Source organism: Phacochoerus africanus, chromosome 2 (genome assembly GCF_016906955.1).
Source record: "Phacochoerus africanus isolate WHEZ1 chromosome 2, ROS_Pafr_v1, whole genome shotgun sequence".
Classification (NCBI taxonomy): Eukaryota; Metazoa; Chordata; class Mammalia; order Artiodactyla; family Suidae; genus Phacochoerus; species Phacochoerus africanus.
This window is the reverse complement of record NC_062545.1, coordinates 237,784,136-237,807,455: the sequence shown is the minus strand read 5'-3', so window position 1 is coordinate 237,807,455 and position 23,320 is coordinate 237,784,136. Positions and strand designations below refer to the sequence as shown.

At 48.1% G+C, this 23,320-nt stretch overlaps 1 protein-coding gene and 1 non-coding gene across 5 annotated transcripts; one reads left to right on the top strand and one right to left on the bottom strand.

Annotated features, from left to right (window-relative positions):
• Nucleotides 1-7,104: 7,104 nt before the first annotated feature.
• Nucleotides 7,105-16,036, bottom strand: DNAJB5 (DnaJ heat shock protein family (Hsp40) member B5). Of its 4 annotated transcripts, none has more exons than XM_047767828.1 (4): nucleotides 14,947-15,484; nucleotides 12,330-12,574; nucleotides 8,938-9,539; nucleotides 7,105-8,796 (listed from the first exon to the last, which is right to left on the bottom strand). In XM_047767828.1, the coding sequence occupies exons 1-4, from the start codon at nucleotides 15,126-15,128 to the stop codon at nucleotides 8,563-8,565; spliced, it is 1,263 nt and encodes a 420-aa protein (XP_047623784.1). In that variant the 5' UTR covers nucleotides 15,129-15,484; the 3' UTR covers nucleotides 7,105-8,562. The 4 variants fall into 4 exon arrangements, with proteins under 4 accessions (XP_047623784.1, XP_047623785.1, XP_047623787.1 ...); XM_047767829.1 differs by lacking the exon at nucleotides 14,947-15,484 and adding an exon at nucleotides 15,913-16,036 and having other exon boundaries at nucleotides 8,362-8,796; XM_047767831.1 differs by having other exon boundaries at nucleotides 8,362-8,796; nucleotides 15,148-15,374.
• A 5,095-nt stretch (nucleotides 16,037-21,131) lies between these two features.
• LOC125121643 (U6 spliceosomal RNA) lies at nucleotides 21,132-21,238 on the top strand. Its single transcript, XR_007133530.1, has one exon. It is a non-coding gene; the product is annotated as a U6 spliceosomal RNA (small nuclear RNA).
• The last annotated feature ends 2,082 nt before the right edge of the window (nucleotides 21,239-23,320 follow it).

Genomic DNA, 23,320 nt, shown 5'->3' with positions numbered 1-23,320 from the left:
TGTTGGCTGTTTCTAATGATTTTTTAAAAATTTCACTTATTGTATTTTGCATCTCTTCTTGCTTAAGTTTTATATCTTGTATTTCTTTGCTCAGTATTTCCTGTAAATTATCCATCTTTGCCTCGAGTTTATTTCCAATGTCTTGCATCATCTTCAGCATCAATAGTCTAGAGTCTTTTTCCTGGAGGCTGATAATCTCCTGATCACTTAGCTGTTTTTCTGTTTTTTTTTTCTTTCTCCCTTATCTGAGTTATAGTTCTCTGTCTTTTCATTTTTATAGGTTTTTGGTGTGGTGACCTTTTTGCAGACAATAGAGTTGTAGCCTCTCTTACTTCTGGTGTCTGCCTCCCTTGTGGCTGAAGTTGGTTTGGGGGCTTGATGTAGGCTTCCTGATGGGAGGGACTGGTGCCTGCCCACAGGTAGGTGGAGCTGATTCCTTTCTCTCTGGTGGGTGGGGCTTTGTCTCTGGGTGATATTAGAGGGATCTTTAGGCAGTGTGTTTACTGATAGGTGGGGCTATAATCCCACCTGGATTATTGTTTTGTCCTGGTGCTTCTCAGCACTTATGGGTGGAGCCAGTTTTTCCCACAGTGGCTACCTCCAGAGAAACGCATGCTAATGAATATTCCCAAGAGCTTTGTTTCCAATGACCTTTCCCCACAACAAGCCATAGTCACCCCCTGTTTTCCCAGGAGATCCTCCAAGAACTGCAGTCAGGTCTGACCCAGATTCCTGTGGTGCCTTTGCTTTGCCCTGGGACCCAGTGCACATGAAAGTCTGTGTGCACCTTTCAAAAAGGGTGTCTCCATTCCCCCAGGCATGTGGAGCTCCTGCACATAAGCCCCACTGGGGCCTTCAATGCCAGATGCTCTGGGGGCTCTTTCTCCCAGTGCCAGATTCCCAGGCATTGGTATTTGATGTGGGGCTCAGAACTCTCACTCCTGTAGGTGAGTCTCTGTGATACAGTTAGTTTCCAGTCTATGAGGCTTCCCACCCAGGAGGTATGGGATTGCTTATATTGTGTAATCGCCCCTCTTACCTCTTGATGTGGCCTCCTCTCTGTCTTCTGGAGTAGGATATCTTTTTGAAAGTTTCTGGTCCATTTGGTTGAAGGTTGCTCAGCATCTGGTTGAAATTTTGTTGTTTTTATGAGAGAAGTTGAGCTCCAGTCCTTGTATTCTGCCATCTTAATCCTGTCTCGAGGATGTGGGTTTGATCCCTGGTTTCACTTAGTGGGTTGGGGAATCTGGCCTTGTGAAATATGGTGTAGGCTGAAGACATTGCTTGGATCCCACATTGCAGTGGTTGTGTTGTAGGCTGGCAGCTGTATCTCTGATTTGACCCCTATCCTGGAAACTTCCATATACCATGGGTGTGGCCCTAAAAGAGAGAAAAAAAAAAAGAAAATTATTTTCCATCATGGTCTATCCCAAGAGATTGGATATAGTTCCCTATGCTATACAGTAGGACCTTTTTGTTTATTGATTCTAAATGTAATACTTTGCATCTCCTAACCCAAACTCTTAGTCCTTCCTACTCCTTCCTCACTCCGCCTTGGAAACCACAAGTCTGATTGAATATGCTTTGTATTATTTCAATCCTTTTAAGTTTGTTGACACTTATTTTAGTGATCAGTGTATGGTCTCACTTGGAAAATGTTTTATGTGTACTTGAAAAGAATGTGTATTTTGCTGTTATTGGATGGAGTGCTCTATAGATGTCTGTTGAGTCTAGTTGAATTATAGCGTTGTTCAAGTCTTCTATTTCCTTGTTAATCTTTGGCCTAATTATTCTTACATTATTGAAAGTGGAGCAATAACATCTCTAATTTTTATTATTATTATTGTTATTATTATTACCTTTTTAGGGCCATACCCATGGCATATGGAGGTTCCCAGGCTAGGGGTTGAATTGGAGCTGTAGCTGCTGGCCTACACCACAGCCACAGCAACATGGGATCTGAGCCGCATCTGCGACCTACACCATAGCTCACAGTAACACCAGATCCTTAACTCATTGAGGCCAGGGATTTAACCTGTGTCCTCATGGATGCTGGTCAGATTCGTTTCTGCTGAGCCATGATGTGAAGTCTTCTAATTATTAGTGTTGAATTGTCTATTTCTCCTTTCAGTTGTGTCAGTTTTTGCTTCATGTTTTTGAGGCTCTTTTGTCAGGTGTGTATATGTTCATAATTATAGCTTCATAATGAATTGACTCTTTTATTATTGTACAATGTACTTTTTTGCCTCGTAACAGTTTTTCTTTTAAAGTTTTATTTGTCTTATATTAGTTTAGGCACTAGTGTTTTCTTTTAGATATTGTTTTCATGGTATATCTCTTTCCATTCTTTTACTTTGTTGTTGTTGTTGTTGTTGTTGTTGTCTTTTGTCTTTTCAGGGCTGTACCTGTGGCACATGGAGGTTCCCAGGCTAGGGGTTGAATCGGAGCTGTGGCTGCTGGCCCACACGACAGCTACTGCAATGCAGGATCCGAGTCTCATCTGTGACCTGCACCACAGATCATGGCAATGCCACATCCTTAACCCACTGAGCGAGGCCAGGGTTTGAACCTACATCCTCATGGATGCTAGTCAGATTCCTTTTTGCTGAGCCATGATGGGAACTCCTGCTCATTCTTTTACTTTTAACTTATCAGTGTCTTTGAATCCAAAGTATGTCCAGATAGCATATAGGTGGTTCACATATTTTTAAATCCATTTTCCCAATCTCAGCTTTTTATTTAGAGTTTTATTCCACTAATATTTGGCGTAATTACTGATGTAGTAGTGGTTATGTCTACCACTTTGCTCTTTTTAAAAATATTTTGTATGTCTCTTGTTTTTTGTTCCTCAGTTGCTTCTGTCCTGCCTTCTTTTTTGGTAAATAGATATTTTCATCACTGCAAGGGATTTTAATTACCTTGTCATTTCCTTTACATATTTCTGAGTTATTTTCTTAGTGGTTTCCCTGGGGATAATAATTATCATAATTTACCTTAATTTAGCCTAATAAATCTTATATGTATCTTATTTTATCTTTATCTTAATATATGACAGTCTAGTTTGGACTAAAACCAACTGTTTCCATAGTATGTAAAAATTTTGCTCTTATACAGCTCTATTTCCTTCCCCCTTCTTTGTGCCCTTATGGGCATACAAATTATATCTTTATACGTTGTAATACATTCAACACAGATTCATCATTATTGCTTTATGAAGGCATTTTTTAAATCAGATAATAGAAGAAAATTGTTACAAACAAATATACATTTATACTATCTTTTATATTTTACTCTGTAGTTACCTTTGGCAGTACGCCTTATTTTTGCATGTGGATTTGAGTTACTGTCTTGTTTTCTTTTTTCACAGCCTGAAGAACTTTAGAAGTTTGTGTGTGTGTGTGTGTGTGTGTGTGTGTGTCTGTCTGTCTGTCTGTCTGTCTGTGTGTTTTTAGGGCCACACTTGCACCTTAATGGAAGTTCCTGGGATAGGGGTTGAATCGGAACTGCAGCTGCTTGCCATAGCCATAGCAACCTTGGCTCCGAGCCACATCTGTGACCTCTGCCACAGCTTGCAGCTGGATCTTTAACCCACTGAGTGAGGTCAGGGATTGAACCCGCATCCTCATGGACACTATGTCAGGTTGTTAACCTGCTGAGCCACAATGGGAACTCCTCTACTAGTATTTTTTATAGGGCAGATTTGCTAGCAGTGAATTCTCAGTTTTTGTTTTTCTGGTCTCAAATGCAAGCTAAATATTCCCTACTGGTTCCCCAGTCCTGAACCCTGTTTCATTCCCAGCCCCTACCTCAGGCCCACCTTCAGTTCTTGCTCCCACTCTTACTACCTTCTTCTCCACGCCAGATTAGGGCCTTTGGAGTATCCTTTCCTTGGACCCACTATGACATACAGTCTCTCACTGCAACTGAAATTTAATACCTGTTATAGAAGCAGATTGAAAATTTGTGGGTTTTAATTTTTTACAGCATAGCCTGGGCTCCTAGCCCTATGTCCTAGTTTCCATTTTTCTTAGAGAATTTCCTATAAAAAATAAATTTGGAACCAACTAAAGCACCACCTTGGAAAAAATTCTTACATTTAAACTGGGGGTGGTGGTGGGTGGAGGAGCAGACATTAGCAATTCCACTGAGTAAAACAAAGGGAGACTCCAGTGTGGAGCAGCCACCAGGAATCAGGACAGTAGCCGCAAGTCACTCTCTGTGCAGAGGGGAGACCCAGGAAGAGCTGTCTCCATTTATGCTGCAAATGGGTGTTTGAGGGTGTGGGATCTACTAAAGACTATGCAATTGATCTGATTTGTCATTAGTGTTCCATGGTTGTTGGGAGATGTGGTGTCCTGCATGTCAGCAAATGACTCTTAAATAGTCCCAGAAGGTAGAGTTCGCCTTGTGGCTCAGCAGAAATGAATCTAGCATCCATGAGGACACAGGTTTGATCCCTGGCCTCACTCAGTGGGTTAAGTATCCAGTGTCACCGTGAGCTTTGGTGTATGTTGCAGATGCGGTTTAGATCTTGGTGTTGCTATGGCTGCACTGTAGGCCAGCAGCTACAGTTCCAATTTGACCCCTAGCCTGGGAACCTCCATATGCCCAGGTGTGTCCCTAAAAAAAGAAAAAAAAGGTCAAGGGAGGAAATCTTCCTAGAGTTATTCTAAGCGTTAGGCAAGCATTGAGAGGCCCAGATTATATAATTTTGGGTGAGAGAGGTAGAGTTTACCTCTCAGTGTCCTTGAATCCTTAAAACTGTTTAGTTGATAGAGACTCAATTATGGCCCCTTTCCCCATCCACATTTCTTTCTCAACCACCCATATTTCAGAGATAGCTATATTGAGGTTGCTTAGCTCTTTGAAAGGAACCCTTAGGCAGGTTGGGAGACAGGGCAGTCACAGTCCTCATTCTCAATGGTTCTCTCCCTCCCCCTCAGCTGTGAGCAAGGAAGGCCAGAGGGCTCTAGATGTTAGTTATGATTCACACAGGACCTTAAGTCTGAGGAGAAGAGCAGACAAACTTTTTAGTTCCTCACATTCATTGTCATGGACAAATTACAGCAGAGTGGGAATCTGTGAAGGACAACAGAGGTAGTCCAGAGTCACTCCATGTTGAACAATGGCAGGACATGACTGAAGAGATGAGAGTGGAGTCATGCCCCAAAAGACTCCAGTCAGGAAAGGCAGTGCCCCAGAGGCAGAGAACAGACAGGAGACTGTCTGGAGGGGAGCATCTTCTTGGACTTTCCACTTTAGAAAAAGGATATTTAGAGATTAATTTTGGATTCCTTCAGGAGCCAAAGAGCCCAGGGAGATAGAGAAGTTCAAGAAGACTCCAGCTCCTAAGCCACAGTTGGAAAATGTTCTTAGAGTTAGTGAGCTTGGAGACATCCAGAAGCTAAATGTCTATCTAAGTCATCAAAGGGGCTCCAGTGACCAAGGAATTCCCTACATTCAAGAGTTCTGGTTGCTCAAGATTTGGGATAACCAAGCTTAAAGAACATATTACAGTCATATAAATGAGAAAATGGTTGTCTAGGACTGTCACACAAAATTACCCCCCGCCACACACACAACTGCTATAAAAGGATTCAGGGTCTTGATCAAAGTGAGTTGACTTGGGAATTCTCACGGCACAGTGGAAATGAATCTGAATAGGATCCACGAGGATGCAGGTTTGATCCCTGGCCTCGATCAGTGGGTTTGGGGCTCTGGCGTTGCTGTGAGCTGTGGTATAGGTCAGAGATACAGCTCAGATTCCAAGTTGCTATTGCTGTAGTGTAGGCTGGCACCTATAGTTCTGATTTGACCCTCTAGCCTGGGAACTTCTGTATGTTGTGGGTGCGGCCCTTAAAGACCCCCAGAAAACCCCAAAAAACCCAAACACCCAAAAAAACAAGAAAGTGAGATGACCCAATAAAGACCCCATTCCTCAGGACTTGGCTTAACTAGTTTTCCCCCTAGTTTCTTTACTATCTTGATGTGTGTGTGTATGTTTAAAGTTATACAGATATTAAAGGACCACAGATCTCCCATGTAACCTCCAAGAATGGTAATATCATATTGTAGGCAGAGCTACAAGACCAGCTTCAGGGCCTTCTTATTGGAGTGCTCCTGACCTCTGAGGTCTCATAGTCTATTCCAGTGCTCAGTAGGAACATGACAGTTTCCCATATCCCAGATCCTCAGTGTTCACATGGAGTCCAGAGGGAGCAGTCTGGCCCAGCAGACCTAGATCCCCAGACTTTAGGCCTCAGGGAAGAGCCAAGACAAGAATTTAGCCATAGGTGAAGGGAGGGACAACCTTAGGAGACCTGAAACTGGAAAGCATTGAGTAGGGGATGTGGGATTAGGAATCTCCCTGCCTACACTGGGGAACAGACATCCTTGTGAACCGAAACCCCTTGGTTTCTGCACTAGAAGGAACAGGCTCCACCCAAAAGTACCTTAAATAAAAGAATGAGCTTTTTTTCTCTAGTGTTGTCCCAGGAAAAAAGGTAAGGGCAGGAAGTTCCCTGTTAAAAGCTTCAGCATTATCAGCCTTATCAGCCTCTGTGTGGATCCCAGGCACTGGTTGTCCTCCAGACATTGTGGACACTGAAGCTCAAGAGGGTGTGGCTGTCATGGGTCTGATCCTGGAGAAGAATCTGGGGGGGAAGTCAGCACCAAGAGGAAGACCAGGCCAAAGAAGAGCCTGTAGATGGGTATTCTGTGACACCCTAGCTCCAAGGAAAGTAACAAGTGCATCATACAGCCAGCACCTAAGCCCTGAGGACCAGAGTTGTCTCAGCAGGGACAGGCAACCTTGACAGACATCCCTGGAAAATTTAGATTTAAGTATCAACAACAGTATTCATGCCTCCCAGAAAGCTAGCATCTTCAGCTGGATCCCATCAAGTATGGGCCAAGGATGCCAGGTACCTCCAGCTGCCCTGCCCTCTGCCTCAGGCTCTGTCTCTGAGAATATGTCTCTTTTAGTCAGCCAGAAAGTCCTCTTCCTTCCCCTCCTAGGAGGAAAATTGCTCTCAAAGGAAAATTCTAGTCCATATAGAGAAAAATCTATTGGTTCTCATGCTAGCACATCCTTCGAGAACAGTCTCTATTTCTCATAACCAAGATATTTATTCTGTCCAAATATTTTTGTTTCTTCTAATAGTTGAGTGATACCTTCTGTCTTTGCTGTGTTTTGGGTATACATTTTGGAAATTCTGGGGATCTGGCCTTAGAGGAAGGAAGGAGTCAGCATCACCTTATCTTGAGGTCCTGCTTGGGCTTCTTAAAGGTGAGCGGGGCTCAGGAGGGAGGTTGACAGTGGTTCTGCATATCTGTCCCCATCACAGTTTTGTTGTTCCTGCTCAGATGCTGTATTTTTAAAATACTTTATTTTTTCCATAATACTGTCATTACAAAAAAATACAAAAAAACTACTATAAAAACATTCAGGGGCTTGTCAAAGTGAGAAAAACCTAAAAACTCCACCCCAGAACCTGGCTGAAGCAGTCTTACCCTAGTTCCTTCACTATTTGACCTTTATACAACTGTGGGAGAGGGGTGGGGTCACACAGGCATCAAAGGGCTGGAAATTCCTCACGCAGTCTTCATGAAGGGTAAGAAATAAGTAGTGTCATATATCACAAAAATGGGATTTGGAAGTTTAGGGGTGGCTAGGCCCTGAGTTCAGAGGTGTGGGGAGAAACCTGTGACCCTGAATCTCTTGGTGGGGAATAGCTGCCACCTGACCCCAAAACCCTTTCCCTTCCTGATGAAGGCTGGGAGATGGACCCTGCCCTCCACCTCTTAGCCTTAATACAGCAGGCCCCTTCCCCTCCCTCTACCCTTGCACACTCCTGAGAGCAGCGGGGAGGACAGACCTTCCAGCTCTGCAGGGTCTTGGCAGGAGCTGTCGGGGAGACTGCTGATGGCCCTGTTCACCTCCCTGCCGCAAATGAAAAGTGTCTCGTGCTCAGTGGCCCAGTTCATGGGTTATGGACCTTCCCTTCCTATCTCAACCCCAGAGAGGCACACACAACTCTAGGTGTGTGCTTCGTGTGCATGAATATGTGTGGTGTGTGGTAACCTTGGACACTGTGGACTTGGGGGTGGTACTGATGTGGGAAAGCAATGTCCATTTTATCCTCTTCCTCCACCAACAGGAGAAAGCTGAAGGGAAGGGCAAGGAGAGGTATTAGCAAAGCTGAGAGGGGAAGAAAGACATGCTATTTACAGGTGTGGACAGGGAATCTCTATATCTTCAAGTAGCACTCGGGTCACTCTCCAGCCACTGGAGTGGGAACTGGATTCAAAGATAGTGACATGAAAATTGACCCCTGGTCTGGGCTAACTCTCCCCAACTCCCTCCCTCCCACTCCCCAGGGCAGCCCAGCTCTGAAAGGGGTCAGGGACAGGAATATTTTTCCTGAAAACCAGTGGCTATTTTTTTTTTTTTGCATTTTAGAAAAGGTTGCCAGTGTCCAGTGGACATCAAGCTGGGTGCACATTGGATGGGGTGAGTGTGGGGTATTGCTGTGGTAGACTCTGGACTGGCTGGGGCAGAGCCTAGGAACAAGGTAGGTGCTGCTTAAGGATCTGTCGTGTTTGTGGTGTTAATCTATCTGGGAAGCGAACTTTGAACTCGACAATGAGGTCTCCCCGCTGGGTGGGCACCTTGGGGAAGGGAAGGCCCTCCCCACGGAGTCTCTTCACGGTGCCTGGTTTGATGACATCATTGCAGGGCAAAGGGATCACTCGGCCATCAATGGTGGGAATGTTCACGGTGCAGCCACACAGTGCCTGGGGAAAATGAGACAGAGAATGAGGAAAAGGTACGGTAGAGTAATTGGGAAGGGAAGAAAAGATAAACTGGAGTAAGAATGTCTCCATCACTGCCACCCCCCACCCATAAACACACATACAATTGGATCCAGGCCCCACCTCCTTGAGGCTGATCAGGGCGCTGTAGAGCACATTGGTGCCATCTCGGCGGAAGTGTGCATGGGGCTTGTCTTTGAGCACGAAGACGATGTCGGCAGGGATGTTGTCAGGTGTGGCATCGCCCTCTTTGGGGAAGGTGATCTTGGTGCCTTCCTTCCAGCCACGCTTGATGACAATGTGTAGGATCTTGTCCTCGGTGCGTACAGTTCTCCCGTCAGGGTTGAGGCGCCGCCTTGTGATCTTCATGCGTTTGGTGGAGCCGTGGTAGATTTCCTCCAGGGATACCCTCAGCTCATGCACCACAGGTGGGTCCTGCACCTTGCGCCGAGGGTAAAGTGGTTCTGGGGCTCGCCTCGGACCTCTACTCAGCCCATTGAAGCCAAAGCGGCCAAAAGCACCAAATGGGTCCTCATCTTCATCCACATCCATGTCATCTGGGTCAAAGCCACTGAAAGGTCGAGTGGAACGACTGCTGGCAAAGAAGATATCGAAGGGGTTGGAGCCTCCAAAGAAGGAGGCAAAGGTGGCATGGGGGTCCCCATGAAAGGTGTAGTGAAAGGAGCCACTGGAGCCACCTGATGAACCACCGCCGGTCTTCAGGCCTGGAGGGAGGAGAAGTTAGGGGCAATGTTGCTGGTCTCAGCCCCACCCGGTCTCTTCCCCTTGCCCTCTAGGTCCCAATTCATGGGCCTAGAGAAAGAAGCAACCTTTAACTTCCACAGCAAGGGCTGGACTAATAGAGTAAGAAAAATCACTGGTAAGATTAATTTCTACTCTTAATTATGTGTTTAGTAATAAGGCACATCTTGAGGTTCACAGAGGCCATTAACCAATAAACGGAAAAGCTAAGACTAAAAGACTTGTAGGATGTGACTTCCAGTCCTGTAATCTCTTCCATGTGACCCAAAGATGTCCCACAAAACCTTGAATGGCTGGCCTGGGGGTCACATTGCAAGTTATACCTGGTTCCTAAATTTTTGCTTATCTCCAAAGACACAAAGGACAAGAGGCAATCAAACAGAATTTGACCATACAAGGGGCTAATGAATGACCTGTCCCAAATAAGGTGGAGATACAGTCCAGCAGGAAGTCCACTCTCACTCTATTTCTAGCACGGTTTCCTTTTTCTCTGACTCCTGCTTGAAGAAGAGGAGCTCTTTGTCTACAAAAGATTTGCAAGCTTCGTTCCCACACTCAGGGCTCACAGTACTGCACAACTCCAGACGATGCCATTTACACACTGGACAGGCATAGACTGCAATGGGAATGGAGCTCCTTGGAGTTATACAACACTAAGCCTCACACCCCATACCTAATGTCAGAACAGCCAAAATGCATGAATGAGCTGGCACATTGTGGGCGGTGACCCCAGCTGCTCTCTCTGGAATCAGGTTCTATCTAGGGGCTTAGATTCCTGGAGGCATTCTTCATGGGGAGGATGGTAGTGGCTGTGATGGGAGTAGTAGCGGGGTATAGGGAGGAGTAAGGGGGGGCATTAACAGTGAGAAATGATCTAGAACACATAAACTCAGTGGTGGGGCTCAGACTAGGGGAGAGGACTCATCTCTTTGAGGCCTTTATCTAGAATTTCATTGGCTGTTGATGCCTGAGCCTAATTTAGCTTCTTATTTCCTGGGACCACAAGAGGAGCTTTGTGTTTCATTAGAGAGGCCAAGTGGCAAGCAATTCGGAGACTCATGGCAGCTGCCTCTTCACCCCTCCCCTAAAACTCAAAGTCTGTTCTTTCCTTCTATTGAGGATCTGATTATCAGGTGAGTTGAAGAAGCATGGCAGAGCTCAGTGAGAGAGGGAGGTTGGACTAACGATGACAAGAGGGGGTAATTTCTCTGTAGGGATTCCTGCTGTACCTCTACCACACCCTTTACAAGCTGGGAACAACTTGTCCCCAGCTAGGGCGGCACACAGAGTCTATGTGCACAACTGTTCTGGCTGGCTACTGAGGAGGGGACAAGGTGGACAAAAATACGACCTGCATTTCCAAGGCTGCTACTCCCTTCCCAGGCCCTGGCTGTCTCTTTAAGGTTGTACTGCATCCTTAGGAGCCCTCCTGGGATGTAGATCTGCATTAGAAGCGGTGTCTGGATCTAGGGGCTGAGCTTTGCCCTTCGTTTGGTCATGCAGGAAGGGAGGGCTCCCAGCTCCCACCTTCTTCCTAAATAAAGATGAGGCTGAGCAGAAGAATGGGTGTAATTCCTAGACAGGTCACATGGTGGCATGGTGTCTGCACTGCTTCCCTCTTTCACACCACTACCCCTCCCATCCCTCCGCCTGGGGAGAGAAACATTTCTTAGCTGAGACAATAATGGGGATTCCAGCAGATGCCTGGAGAATCTGGGAATTGGCAAGTCTAGTAGGTAAGGAGGGAAAAAAAATGGAACTAGTGGCATGGAGAATAAGAAGAGGGGGTTGGGAGGACTGGGGTGCACAGAGGATAGGGGAGTGGAACACAAAGCAAGGAAGAGGAAAGGAAAAACATTCTTTTGAGCACCTTCTTTGTATCATATAGTCAGATCATCAGCTCATCTAATTTTGAGGCTTGAATGGGAGAGTAAGGAGGACACCGTGGATGCTCTTAGGGAGGAAGGACAGTTCCTCCTGGGAAGGAGAGTCCTCAGCTGTGACAATATCTCTTAATATAGCCTGACAGGTGCTTGTGGCTGGCGGGTGGCAGGCGGCCCTGAGGGGCAGGCCCAGAATTAGCAGCTACATCACGCTCGTGGGATGTGCTGGGAGGAGCCGCCTCTCAGAGGCTTTATTTGGGCCTTTCCTGCCACCCTGTGCGTGGCCACCAGCTACCCCAGGGAGGGAGCAAGATGCCAGCAGCAGTTCCCCTTCCGCTCTTGGATCCCTGCCACTTCCTCAGGGAGTCAAAACTCTACTTCTGTTCTGCTGGCCTGAAGTGGGCAGGAAGGGGGCAGGGAAGGGGACAACCATCTCTAGCTCAGAGCTCCAGTGGTTAATTCCCAGGCTGCTTAAGGGCCAAACTTTTATGCTGATGATTATAAATGCTCTGTCCTCAGAGAGCCACACACACTCCCTTTCCTAACCTTCTCCATCAGCCAATGAAGCAGCAGGGACTTCAGGCAGGACTAATAAGGCTGGGAAGAAAAGCAGGGCGGGGAAGGTCTCTGGCTCTAGTTTCTCTAAGGCCTGGACTTGAGGAGGGAGAGAGGTAGAGAGAGGCAGGGAGAACTATGGTGAGCTGAGGTGGATAGCGGGTGGTCTCTTCTCTCCTCTGGATGTCAGTGCTGGGAACACTTGTTTCCCTCACCCCCTGCTCAGTCTCCAGTTCCCTGCTTTGAGCACTGGGTTACCCAGGACCCCAGACAAGAACAGGTGTCCAGTATCTGGCTGGAGCACTGCCCTCTTACCTTCCTCCCCATATTGGTCATACAGGCCCCGTTTCTTAGGGTCACTCAGCACATCATAGGCCTCAGCAATCTCCTTAAACTTCTCCTCAGCATTGGGTTCTTTGTTCTTGTCTGGGTGGTACTTCAATGCCATTTTTCGATAGGCTTTCTTGATCTCATCTTCGTTGGCTCCCGACGGAATTCCAAGAATCTTGTAGTAATCCTTCCCCATCACAGCCACTGGACCGGCACTGGTCTCCTTGTTTCTGAAAGAAACCAGGGCCAATCCTTGATGCCCCTATTCCTTCTACCCCAGTACTGTTCCTGATGATCTTGCAATCCCTAAACGACTCACTGTGTAACTTTCAGCAGGTCATGCCTGTTCTGTGGACCTCTGTCTCTCCATCAGTAAAATGAAAGGTTTGGACTAGATGATCTCTTCCACCTCTGACATTCTAGTATTCTGTGATTCTTTTCTTAGCTCCTGGGCCTTCCCAGCAGGAAGCTGGGGGCTGTGGCCCACTTCTTGGGGCTAAACTAAGGGCTAGGTCCTTGGGTCAGACTGAGGATCCTCAAGAGCCCTGCAGAGTGAGGTGGCACCATGGACTGACAGATCCACACACAGAAGCTGGTGAAGATCTGTGCACTGGGTGAGGTCACCTGAGCATCGTGGTCTCCTACGCCATGGCTCAGGCATGGTGCCCAGACTAAGGGCAGCTGGGGCAGTGGCCCAGGACTGGGAACAGGCCTGGGTCTTCTGCCAGCTACCTTGGCCAGCAAGGCTGAGTCAGGGTGTGGGTGCCTGGATTTCTCTCGGCCATTGGAGACCCCAGGCCTCCCTGCCCCCGCTCCTCAAACCATGCTAAGCCTCACGTGTGATTCAGATCAGAGGATGACTCACAGCCTTTGGAAACTGCTGTTTCTAACTCCCTCATTAGTCGGGGGAGTGGTGAGTGTGTGACACTGTCCTTTCCCCAACCAGGACAACAGTTCCTTTTACTCATTTCCCAATGTCTGCACACAAAACTATGTATGAGATATGTCTGTGCCACCTAGGCTTCAGTGTTAGTGAACAAAAGCATTCTGGAGATAGGTAGGGCCTTTTTAAATAGTTGTTAGGAGACAACTGGGCACCAACCACCATTTCCTTAATACATTCTCTACCAGTCCTTTCCTTTCACTTGCCCTATGGTTTAGGACCTGGCCCAGTGCCAGGCCCACACTCCTCTGATAGTTCCTTCCATGCTGGGTGCAGAGGTATTTGTTATTTATAAGAGGGAGAGATACAGGGCTCTAGTTCTTCCACTTTAATCTCCCTCCACCAATGTCTCTGCAATGGATATGAGAGAAGGGAACTTTCTGTAGCTAGAGCTATTTGGGGAAATGACCAGAAGCCATCTGCCAACCGTTCTGAAACTTGGCCAACCCCTGCCAAAGCCCGTAGAACCAGAGTCTTTCTAGCAATGTCCTAGGCTGGCAGCCACAGCTGAGGCCTGCTTTTATGCCTCTGCTTCAGAGAAGTATACAGGGTTTTCTGGCAGCAGTGAGGGCTTCAGTGGGTCAGGGCAGACCTCAAGGTCCCAGGTAGGCAGTGACAATGGCCCTAGTTCCTGCCCCCACATGGCCTGTTGCAGGTGGCTGGGTTGACTCATGGTTCTGGGAGTCACCTCGTTCTGACGAAGAGAAGTCTCCATTAGGGCGGATACTCCCCCTTTCCCCCCTACCAGCATGTCATGCCTGGTGGGGGAGGCTGGGGTTGGGGGAGGCAGAGAAAGAGCATCTGGGGGAGGGCAGCCATTTTCGGAAGCAGCAGTAAATGCGTCTGAGAGGTGAGCTGGGGGTGGTCTGCCATCTCTGCCTCAGCCCACACCTTCTTTCCCAGGAAACTGAGAAGGAACCCGAGCACACCGAGAGGTGCCTTCAGAGAACTGTGGCAGTTTTTAGGCAGAGGGTGAGTGGAACGGCTTGCCGTCCCCTCACCCTCCCTTTGCTGTCCCTGCATTACCTCCTCATCTGGCCAGCTTCCTCCCTGGCACCCACCTGCTAGCTGTTTTAGACCTATAATTCTCTTGCCTCCACAGACATAGGGCAAGCTCTTTCAAGAACTGCCTTTTCCCTCCTTCTTTCCTCCCTCCCTCCTTTTCTCCCTCCCCTACCCACAAGCCACGTGTTGGAGTGACAAAGGAGCCCCATGGCATGGCACTGCCTTTGATGGAGAATGTTAATGTAGAAGCAGGAATGAAAAATGAGAAATGGCAAGGGTGACTGATATAGGGAGGGGGAATGGTTGATACAGAAAATGAAGCACTGATGGAGGGGGATGAGGGATGACAAAGGGAAATATTTGGCTTAGGTGGCAAGTAGGTTACCTGTGGGTTTAAAGAGAGAGAGATGTAGAGAGTTGAAATACTAGAGGAGGTGTTCATGGAAAATGGATGCCTGAAGGGTTTGGTATAGAAAATGAATGATAAAGCATGCAGTTCATTCAAACGTAAGGGTGGAGTAGAAGGGGGTTCTTATATGTCATTGGGGATGAGATGAAGATGAGATGGAGGAAGCAGGTAGGCAATGGACAGGAATGTGACATGGAGAATTTGACTTGGTATGGGTATGACTGCCCTTCTCCAGAGGGACTTACCGAAACTTTACAAACCCATTCAGCGTCCACGCTCGAAGTTTTAAGGGCTCCAGCTGAATTTTAAACATCAAGCTGGCTAAGAAGTCTTCTCCCCAGAAGTGTGGGAAGCTCCGGAAAGCTCCTCGGGCCTGTAGTGGGGGTGCTGCTGGGGATGGGCAGGAGAGCACTGTGCGCTTAAACATGCCCAGCCCAGCCCCTCACCTCGGATCGCTCCACTGGAGCCTGCTCGGAAAGCTGCAGCTCTGGAAGCCACCTCCTCAGGCCCTTGCCCAGCAAGGCTTGTCCGGTGCAGCAGGAGCTGGACCTGATCCCCAGGTGTGGCGAGTGAAGGGACAGGGTCCAGCGGCCACCTGCTCTCAGGTGCAGCAATGTCTGGCTGATTGTGAATGGCTGTATGGCAGTGTGACAGTAAGGCTGGCAGTGAGAAGAGTGTGTGCTTGTAAGTGGCAGCGTGTGTACCTGTGACAGGTGTGATAGTCTGTGAGGGCTTAAGAGGCAATGGGTTCCTCTCGCTTCTCTCTCCGTAGAGGACCAGACCCCAATTCCCAAGAACCTACTCAATGAAGTCACTGACAGGGAGTCTCCTCCCTCGCTGATGGGCGGGGCGGCGCGGGGAGAGCTCCGCCGGGACAAAAGGCGCGGCAAGGAGAGGAGGGGAAGAGAGGGGAGGGGGCTGGGGCGGGGGAGGGTGGTCGGTGATGTCACCGGGGCTGGCTGGCAGGGCCGGCTCAGAAACGCCTCCGCCCCACGAAACCCAATGCAACCCAGCCTGACCCTCCCTCGGCTCAGACGCTGGCTGCCCCCCGAGGGTCGTGGACATCGAGCACCTTGCAGACCCCGAGTCCCCACACCCCCACGGCGGAAGAGCCGACGGGCCTTCAGTGTCCCAACCCCCCGACACCAGGACCCCTGGCTTCGCGAAGCCCCCGCTCCCGGGACCCTCGAGTCCTGGCTCGGCGCCCTCACCGGTGAGGAGCTGCGGGCGCCACCGCGGTCCGTCAGACAGCCGCTGCCCCCTCACCCGGCTCCGGCTCCGCCGCCTCCACTCGGGACAGGAGTCGCCTGCCCGCCGGCGGCAGACAGCGAGCCCGCGAACCCGCCCCCACAGCTCCGCCTTCGCGATGCCCATTGCTCCATCTGCCCGTCATTCAGCTTGGCTTCTGTTGTAATTGGACAGCTTTCAACGAGTGGCTCTGTGATAGCCACCCACTCTCCGCCCCTGTCACCCGGCCACACGCGCACACATTCCGGACAGTGATTGGTGTGAGTCTGATTGGTGCACTCCGCAATCAATCAACCACACCTCTTCACTATCTCGCCGTTTCATTGGTGAAAGGAACAGAGGGCGGCAACTCCACGCGCCCTTTGATTTTATTGGTTGGTCTCTGGGGCTCAGACAGGACTCGGGGGGACAACTATTTTAGTCCAATCTCTGGTTGGAGAAGGTGGGACGTACTGGCCACCGCTCGAATCCCGGGAGAAGCTTCTGGAACCCGTGCAACGTCAAAAGCAGCCTTAAAGGAAAACTGCGCCCACCACTTGGTGGTGACTCTGGGCATTCTTTCCTTTCTTTTTTTTTGGGGGGGAGGGGTAGGGGGTAGGGGAGAGAATAGTGCACTCTGGGAGGTGTAGTCCCTGGAGCAGAGTCAAAAGATCACACCTTCTTACTCATCTTCCATTTAATCGTGAACTGACCTCGCCCTGACCTGATTTAGCTTTATATTACCGTGACCCGGAATTGACCTGATGTGACCTAACAATCTCAAAACAGACTCTGGTAGATGTGTAGAGTTTAAGTACCTTTCTGATCTCTCCTTTGTAATTGGGTAGTTCTTTACAGGTTTAGCACCTTCATGCTTCCCTGAGTCCCCTTTTCATCCTCTGTATAATCCCCTCATCCCTGCTCCCTTATGAGCAGCCCATTCTCAACAAACCCCACAATCCTCATTAAAGTTCCCCCTATAATCTTTCATCTTTCTTTTCCTTTGAGTTCCCACGTTTTAGCTCCCCTTTATCATCCTCTCATCTTGGCCTCATATGATCTCCTGTCCTTCCCTCATCATCCTCTGTCTTACCCTATTCTTAATCCTTTATTTACTCCCATGAACTCCCCTACCCTGGCCCCCTTTTAATTTTTCATCCTAGCTCCATGGTCTCCTTTCTTAACACCCTCAGAATCTCCCATCTCAGTACTTCCCCACCCCCATTAAACCTCAGCCCCAGTGTCCCCGATGTTCAGAGCAGGCAGGGCTGTGGAGGCGGTTGCCAGCGGAAGCCGACGCTTGAGCAGACACGGTGCCTAGCGCCCACGTCACTGTCTCCCAGACCCATCTGTGCTAGAGGGAGCGGGGGTAGGAAGGGGGTAATCTGGGGGTGAAGAGGGGGAAGGAGTTCTTGGGGGGTTTGAGGACAAAGGAAGGGCCAGGGCAGAAGCTTTCACATATCTCTCATTCTTTGAGGGTTCCCAATACAGAAATTGGATACCCATGTGGTCATGCAAACTGGATAGGGCTGGAAACAGATTTGGAGAGCATCAGTACCTAGGCAGCAGAGCAGAGCAGGGGAGAGGTCTAAGGATCCTGAGGTCAGGTCTACATATCCTCTACTGCCTGCCTTCTTACTAGTATTCACAAGGGGGATCCCAGGTGTAAAGGGGTATGGGGTGTGAAGGAAGGAAGAAAGTGTGCTAAGAGGACAATGGAGGCGTTTCTGTCCTGCCTCAGGGGTAACGAACATGACTAGTATCCAGGAGGATGCAGGTTTGATCCTTGCCCCTGCTCAGTGGGTTAAGGATCTGGCGTTGCCATAAGCTGTGTTGTAGGTTGCAGACACACCTTGGATCCTGTGTTGCTATGGCTGTGGTGTAGGCCAGCAGCTACAGATCCAATTTGACCCCTAGCCTGGGGACCTCCATATGCAGGTGCAGCTCTAAAAAAAAAAGGAGGATGAAGAGGAGGCAGAGTAAGGGGGTTAAGGATAGGAGGGAGGGGAGGGAAGATGGGGTAGGGGAAACGGAGAGTGGAGGAGAGGGGAGAGGGGTGAGGCGGATGGGGAGAGGAGGGAGGAGAGAAATGGTGGGAGGTAAAGAGTGGAGGAGATGAGAAGGAAAGGGGAAATGAGGAACAGGGATTAGAAGGGAAGGGAGATGGGGTAAGTAGCAAAAGAGATGGGATGAAGGGGAATGAGAAAGGGAGGGGAGGTGGGGTGACGGGGGAATGGAATAATGTGACATGGAGGTAGGAAAGGGAGGGTGAGGGGGCCCAGAACTGCTAATGGATCTGGGGGTTCTCACTCCCCCACCTCCAGACTCATGGGGGACTGGGGTGTGGGTGGCTCTGCTTCTTCCTATTCCAATTCTGTCGATTTTGCCTCCTCCAGTCTTGCCTGTGCCAACACGGAGGCAGAGTTTAGTCACCGGCCCTTACCTGGTCTCTGCTAATGCTAAAGTGTAGGCTTAGACCTTCAAGGCTCTAGGGCTCTGCCTTCAGACTCTGTTATTTGCCGAGTTTGCTATTGCTGTCCTATGTCCCATTGCTCTGGACATGAAGTGTGTGTGTTAGGAACCAGGGTACGCTGTGGTATAGGGTGTAAAAATGCAGGCTCTGGAGGCAGACCAATGACCTTGTGAGATGACTTGCCACATCTATGTTTCATTTCCACTGTTGGAAAATGGCAATAGACAACAGAAATACCTTTTAGGGTTGTTGAGGGTTAGTTAAGGTAACAAATGTAATGCACTTATTTCTGAGTTTGGCATGTAATTAATGCTCAAGAGAGTTAACTGACTTTGTATGTTCACAGATATCTGGGTGTGTGAATGCATCTATAAGTGTTTGAGTCTGGGAATTATTTGTACTGTTGTATCTGTAATGCAATTGTGAGTGAGAGTGTATCCATGTGATTATTTTTGTGGGGTAGTGTGCCTAAATCTGTGTTATTTGCTGTAGTTATGTGATTTTGCGTTAGTGTACTTGTGATTAAGTGACTATGTAAGCCTATGTCCACACAACAAAGAGTGGATGAAGTGTGGCTGCATGGCTCTTGATACGCTGAAACCGTGTCTGCCAGTGTATGCATCTGTGATTGTGTCATTTCCAAACACCCCCGCTCACCCCCCATGGAGACGTCACAACCCTAGGTGTCCCTCATTTTCTCACCCTGAGGGAACCGGAACCCCGGGGGCAGGGGTGGGGGTGGGTGCCAGCGAGGGGGTTTAGACAGGAGCACATGTTCCCTCCCAGACTGTGTATAGGAGGGGGAGCCCTATCTCACATATATCCTGAAGGCTCCAGAGGAGGTTCTCCCCCCAGCCTGTTCTCAGTTCCCTGTCTTGTCACCATGGCAGCAGTTGCCAGGGGCTCCCAGGGTTGCTAAGATCTGGGTGTGGGTGGCTGCCAGGTCCTGCTGCCGGTAGAAACAGAGAATCCTGGGGGAAAGGAAGCCTACCCCCACAGCTGCCACTTTACTGAAGTGACAGGACTGGCCCTTGGACCTCTCCTGTCCCCAAAGTATAGCAATAATTTGCCTGTGGCAGTACTAGGGTTGGTGGGGGGCTTTACTAGGAAGCTGGAACTAGAATACTGAGATTCACTTTCTGAGGAGAAAGGGGGCTCTGACCTGGCTATGACCGTATTTAAGTTTGGGAGGCCTTTACAAATTAGTGACTGCTTATTCTGTCTCCCATCTCTTATACTTCTCCTCTGGCAATATCTCTGCTTGAGTTCTCCAAAGGCTGGTGCTTATTACCTGAAGCTTCAGCTTGGTATAGGAATGCTACTTTGACCTCTTTCCTGTGGATGCATACTGACTCCTTCCTGAGGTCAGACTTTTAGAAATATTACCTGGATAGACACTTCATGCTGACACTTGAGCCCAGAATTCAGTCCCGCGATGAGCCCCAACTTTCACCTCAACTTGAGAGACCGACGTTGGTCTCAGTGCTGGACGAGACAGTTCCCCACACCTAGCCTCAGCCTAAGCCCTCCTAGACACAAATGAGCCCTAATCTTCATATTGATTCTTGTATTCACCTACAGATTCTGTTTTGATCCTGTACACTGATTTTGTTAAATCACTGATCAGTGATCTAACTTCCTGGTACTTGCCTACCACATCTCCCTGTGTGTTCTGAACCTACCCTGGCCAGTACTGTAAAGGTTCAAAACGGTTTTTTTGCTTGCCCAGGGATGAAAGGATAGTACTAGAAATGACCAGAAGAGGGCGTACAACATCAGGTTCTAAAGGCATTCTTCACAGAGCCCATCTGGCAAGGAGGTAATAGGCAAATTGAGACCTTGGATCTTTTCTCTTAGGTTAGGACTCAGAACTGAAGGCACAGATAAGTTGGTCTAAGAGGCTGAATGAAAAAAAATTAAGGTTTCCAACCCAGGGATGCTGATGCTTTGGGGTCATGTCGGTCTGTACAACATTGGTCTCTCTCCAGCTCAGGGGGCCTCAGGGCTGGGGATACTCCAGAAGGTGTTTAACTATTTACTGGCACCACAGGTCTCAAGAGGACTAGATACCTGGGAAGGTATCCCACCCCCAAGTCCTCATTTCATCATGTGCTCTTACAGCTTCACTACCTTCTCTGGCATTCAGTTATCTTTGGGTCCTATTGGGCAGAAACCTGCCTCTCCTCCACCTTTGATCTTAGCTCTATCTTTGAGGTCTCATCAACCTCATTGGCCCCATCTGATTTCCTCTGGTCTGCTCCTCACCAGGGTGGACATCCATCAGGCCTTCATGAATTCTTCCTCTACCTTGTTCAATTCCAGCCACTGAGACCTTTTTAGCCTAGCTGGGTTTCAGTTTGTGCTACCTGGCTCTGATTATTTTTTCCAGGCGTGCCAGTGCCACATACAAACAAGCTAGCCTGCCTCCCTTCTCTGACCCTGAACTTCTTTCCGTGTAGCCTCAGGTTACATCAGCTTTTTGGTAGCCACCTCATACTGTTCACCCATACCAAGTGAAGGCCACATCCTCTGTTCTCCCTGACCTGCCAAATCATATCCTGCCTGCTTGTACTTGTTATGATTTTTAAAGGAGTGTTAAAAACAAAGATACTTGAAATCAATGAAATAAAAAACATTTTGGTAATAACTTTTGAGTTTTAGGGCAATCCTTGGTCTTGGAAATTGCTGTTATTTGATGCTTGCTTAAAGGTGGGATGAGCAAGGACTGAAGTGCTCACTTTAGCAGTACATATACTAAAATTGGAACATGACAGAGAAGATTAGCATGGCCTTTGTGCAAGGATGACATGCAAATTCATGAAGTATTCCGTATTTTTGTTTTTGATTAATATTAAAATGTAATAATGGAAAGTGCATGTTTATATGAGTAAATTAGTATATTACAAAAAAAAAAAGAAAAAAGAAGGACTGAAGATCTGTAGTTGGGCTGGCTGTGACTTCAGCACTGTGGACAGAGGCCATTGGCAGTACCCCCAGCTATGCCTGAGACTGTGGGTGGGTGGAAGATGATACATGCACAGCTTTCAGATGGGGCCAGAAATTCTTGCTGCTCACTCAGTGACTTACAATGTTTAAAGTTCTCTCCTCTTACTAAACTCATTCTATTCTCACTCAATTATCAGTCCAGGGGGCAGACAAAATAGGAACTATTTTCCAGATTTTTACTAATGAGGAAACTGGTTTATCAAGGTCATACGCCAAGCAACTCTTTGGATGAGGTTGGCAAATTTAACAACCGCTGTCCTGCTCTGATTCAGGTGCACTTCTATTTATCTCTAAGGAACATCATGGTAGCTGATTGGAGTTTTTTGTGAAATCAAGGCTCCAGCCAGCCCTGGGAGCAAGTGGAAGTTGGTAGGAGGAACAGTGTTGGGAGGTTCTGAAGTTTCAGTCAGAATTATCTGAATGAGGGTGGGGAAACTTGCTCATCATTACGGTCCACTGAGGTTCCGCTTTTATGCCTCTTTTTCTATCCCAATTCTTGGCTTCACTGAGCTTGGAGACAAGAAGAAGAGATGTGTAGGATATTGTTAAGATGTTTTTGAGCCTGATTGACTTCCATGGGAAAATTCCGGGGAGGAGGTATGGGAGTCTGTGAGTGAAGGGGGTGAGTTGTGCAGGTGGTAAGAAATTCTGTGACATGGGCTAAAGGCTTGGTTACCTGTGTATGTCTATTCTGGGGTGGAAAAGAGAGGTGCTGGACCACACAGCAGCTGTTTCCTTGAGGTGTGCTTTTACAGGCAGCATAATAAAGTGATGAGGATCACGGCGCTGAAGGAAGACTGCCTGGTTCCCCTGCTTCTCACCTGTGAGACTGTGTAACCTTAAGAAATTCTCAGAGCTCCCATTGTGGCTCAGTGGTTAACGAATCTGATTAGGAACCATGAGGTTGCGGGTTTGATCCCTGGCCTCGCTCAGTGGGTTAAGGATCCGGTGTTGCCGTGAGCTGTGGTGTAGGTCGCAGACGCGGCTCGGATCCCTCATTGGTGTCTCTGGTGTAGGCTGGTGGCTACCGCTCCGATTCGACCCCTAGCCTGGGAACCTCCATATGCCACAGGAGCGGCCCAAGAAATGGCAAAAAGACGAAAAAAAAAGAAAGAAAGAAAGAAAGAAATTCTCAACCTCTCTGTTCCTCATTTTCTCATCAGTGATACAAATCACATGGGGTTGCCTAGAAGATTAATTACTTTATGCAAAGCACTTAGACCTGCCCAGTGCTCAAAAATGTTGGCAGTTACAGTTGGCTCTTAAACAGTGTGGGAGTTAGAGGAACCAATGCCTCCACTGCAAAAATCCTCATATATTTTTATTTTTTGCTTTTTTTGCTTTTCAGGGCCTGACCCACAGCATATGGAGGTTCCCAGGCTAGAGATTGAATTAGAGCTTATAGCTGGCGGCCTACACCACAGCCACAGCAACATGGGATCTGAGCCGTGTCTGCGAGCTACACCACAGCTCATGGGAATACCAGAGTGAGGCAAGGGATCGAACCTGCGTCCTCATGGATGCTAGTCAGATTGTTAACTGCTGAGTCACAACAGGAACTCCCTCATATAACTTTATAGTCAGGCCTCTGTATCCCTGGTTCCACATCTGCAGATTCAATCAACTGTCATGTAGTACTGTAGCACCTATTTATTTATTTTTTAAAATCTGCACATAAGTGGACTTATGCAGTTTAAACTTGTGTTGTTCAAGGATTAACCATATTCGTATTTGGGGCTCATATGGTTTGAAGGTAGAATATCTGCCTCTGATCTACAGTCTAAAGATGCTTTCCTATCTACAAGTACTGGCTTTGTTCTTGCCAGGCAAGAGGAATGAATGGGGATTTCATAGCTCCCTGAAAGCTTCTCCAGACTTTAGTTTACCCAACCCTAACATATCACATTGAAACA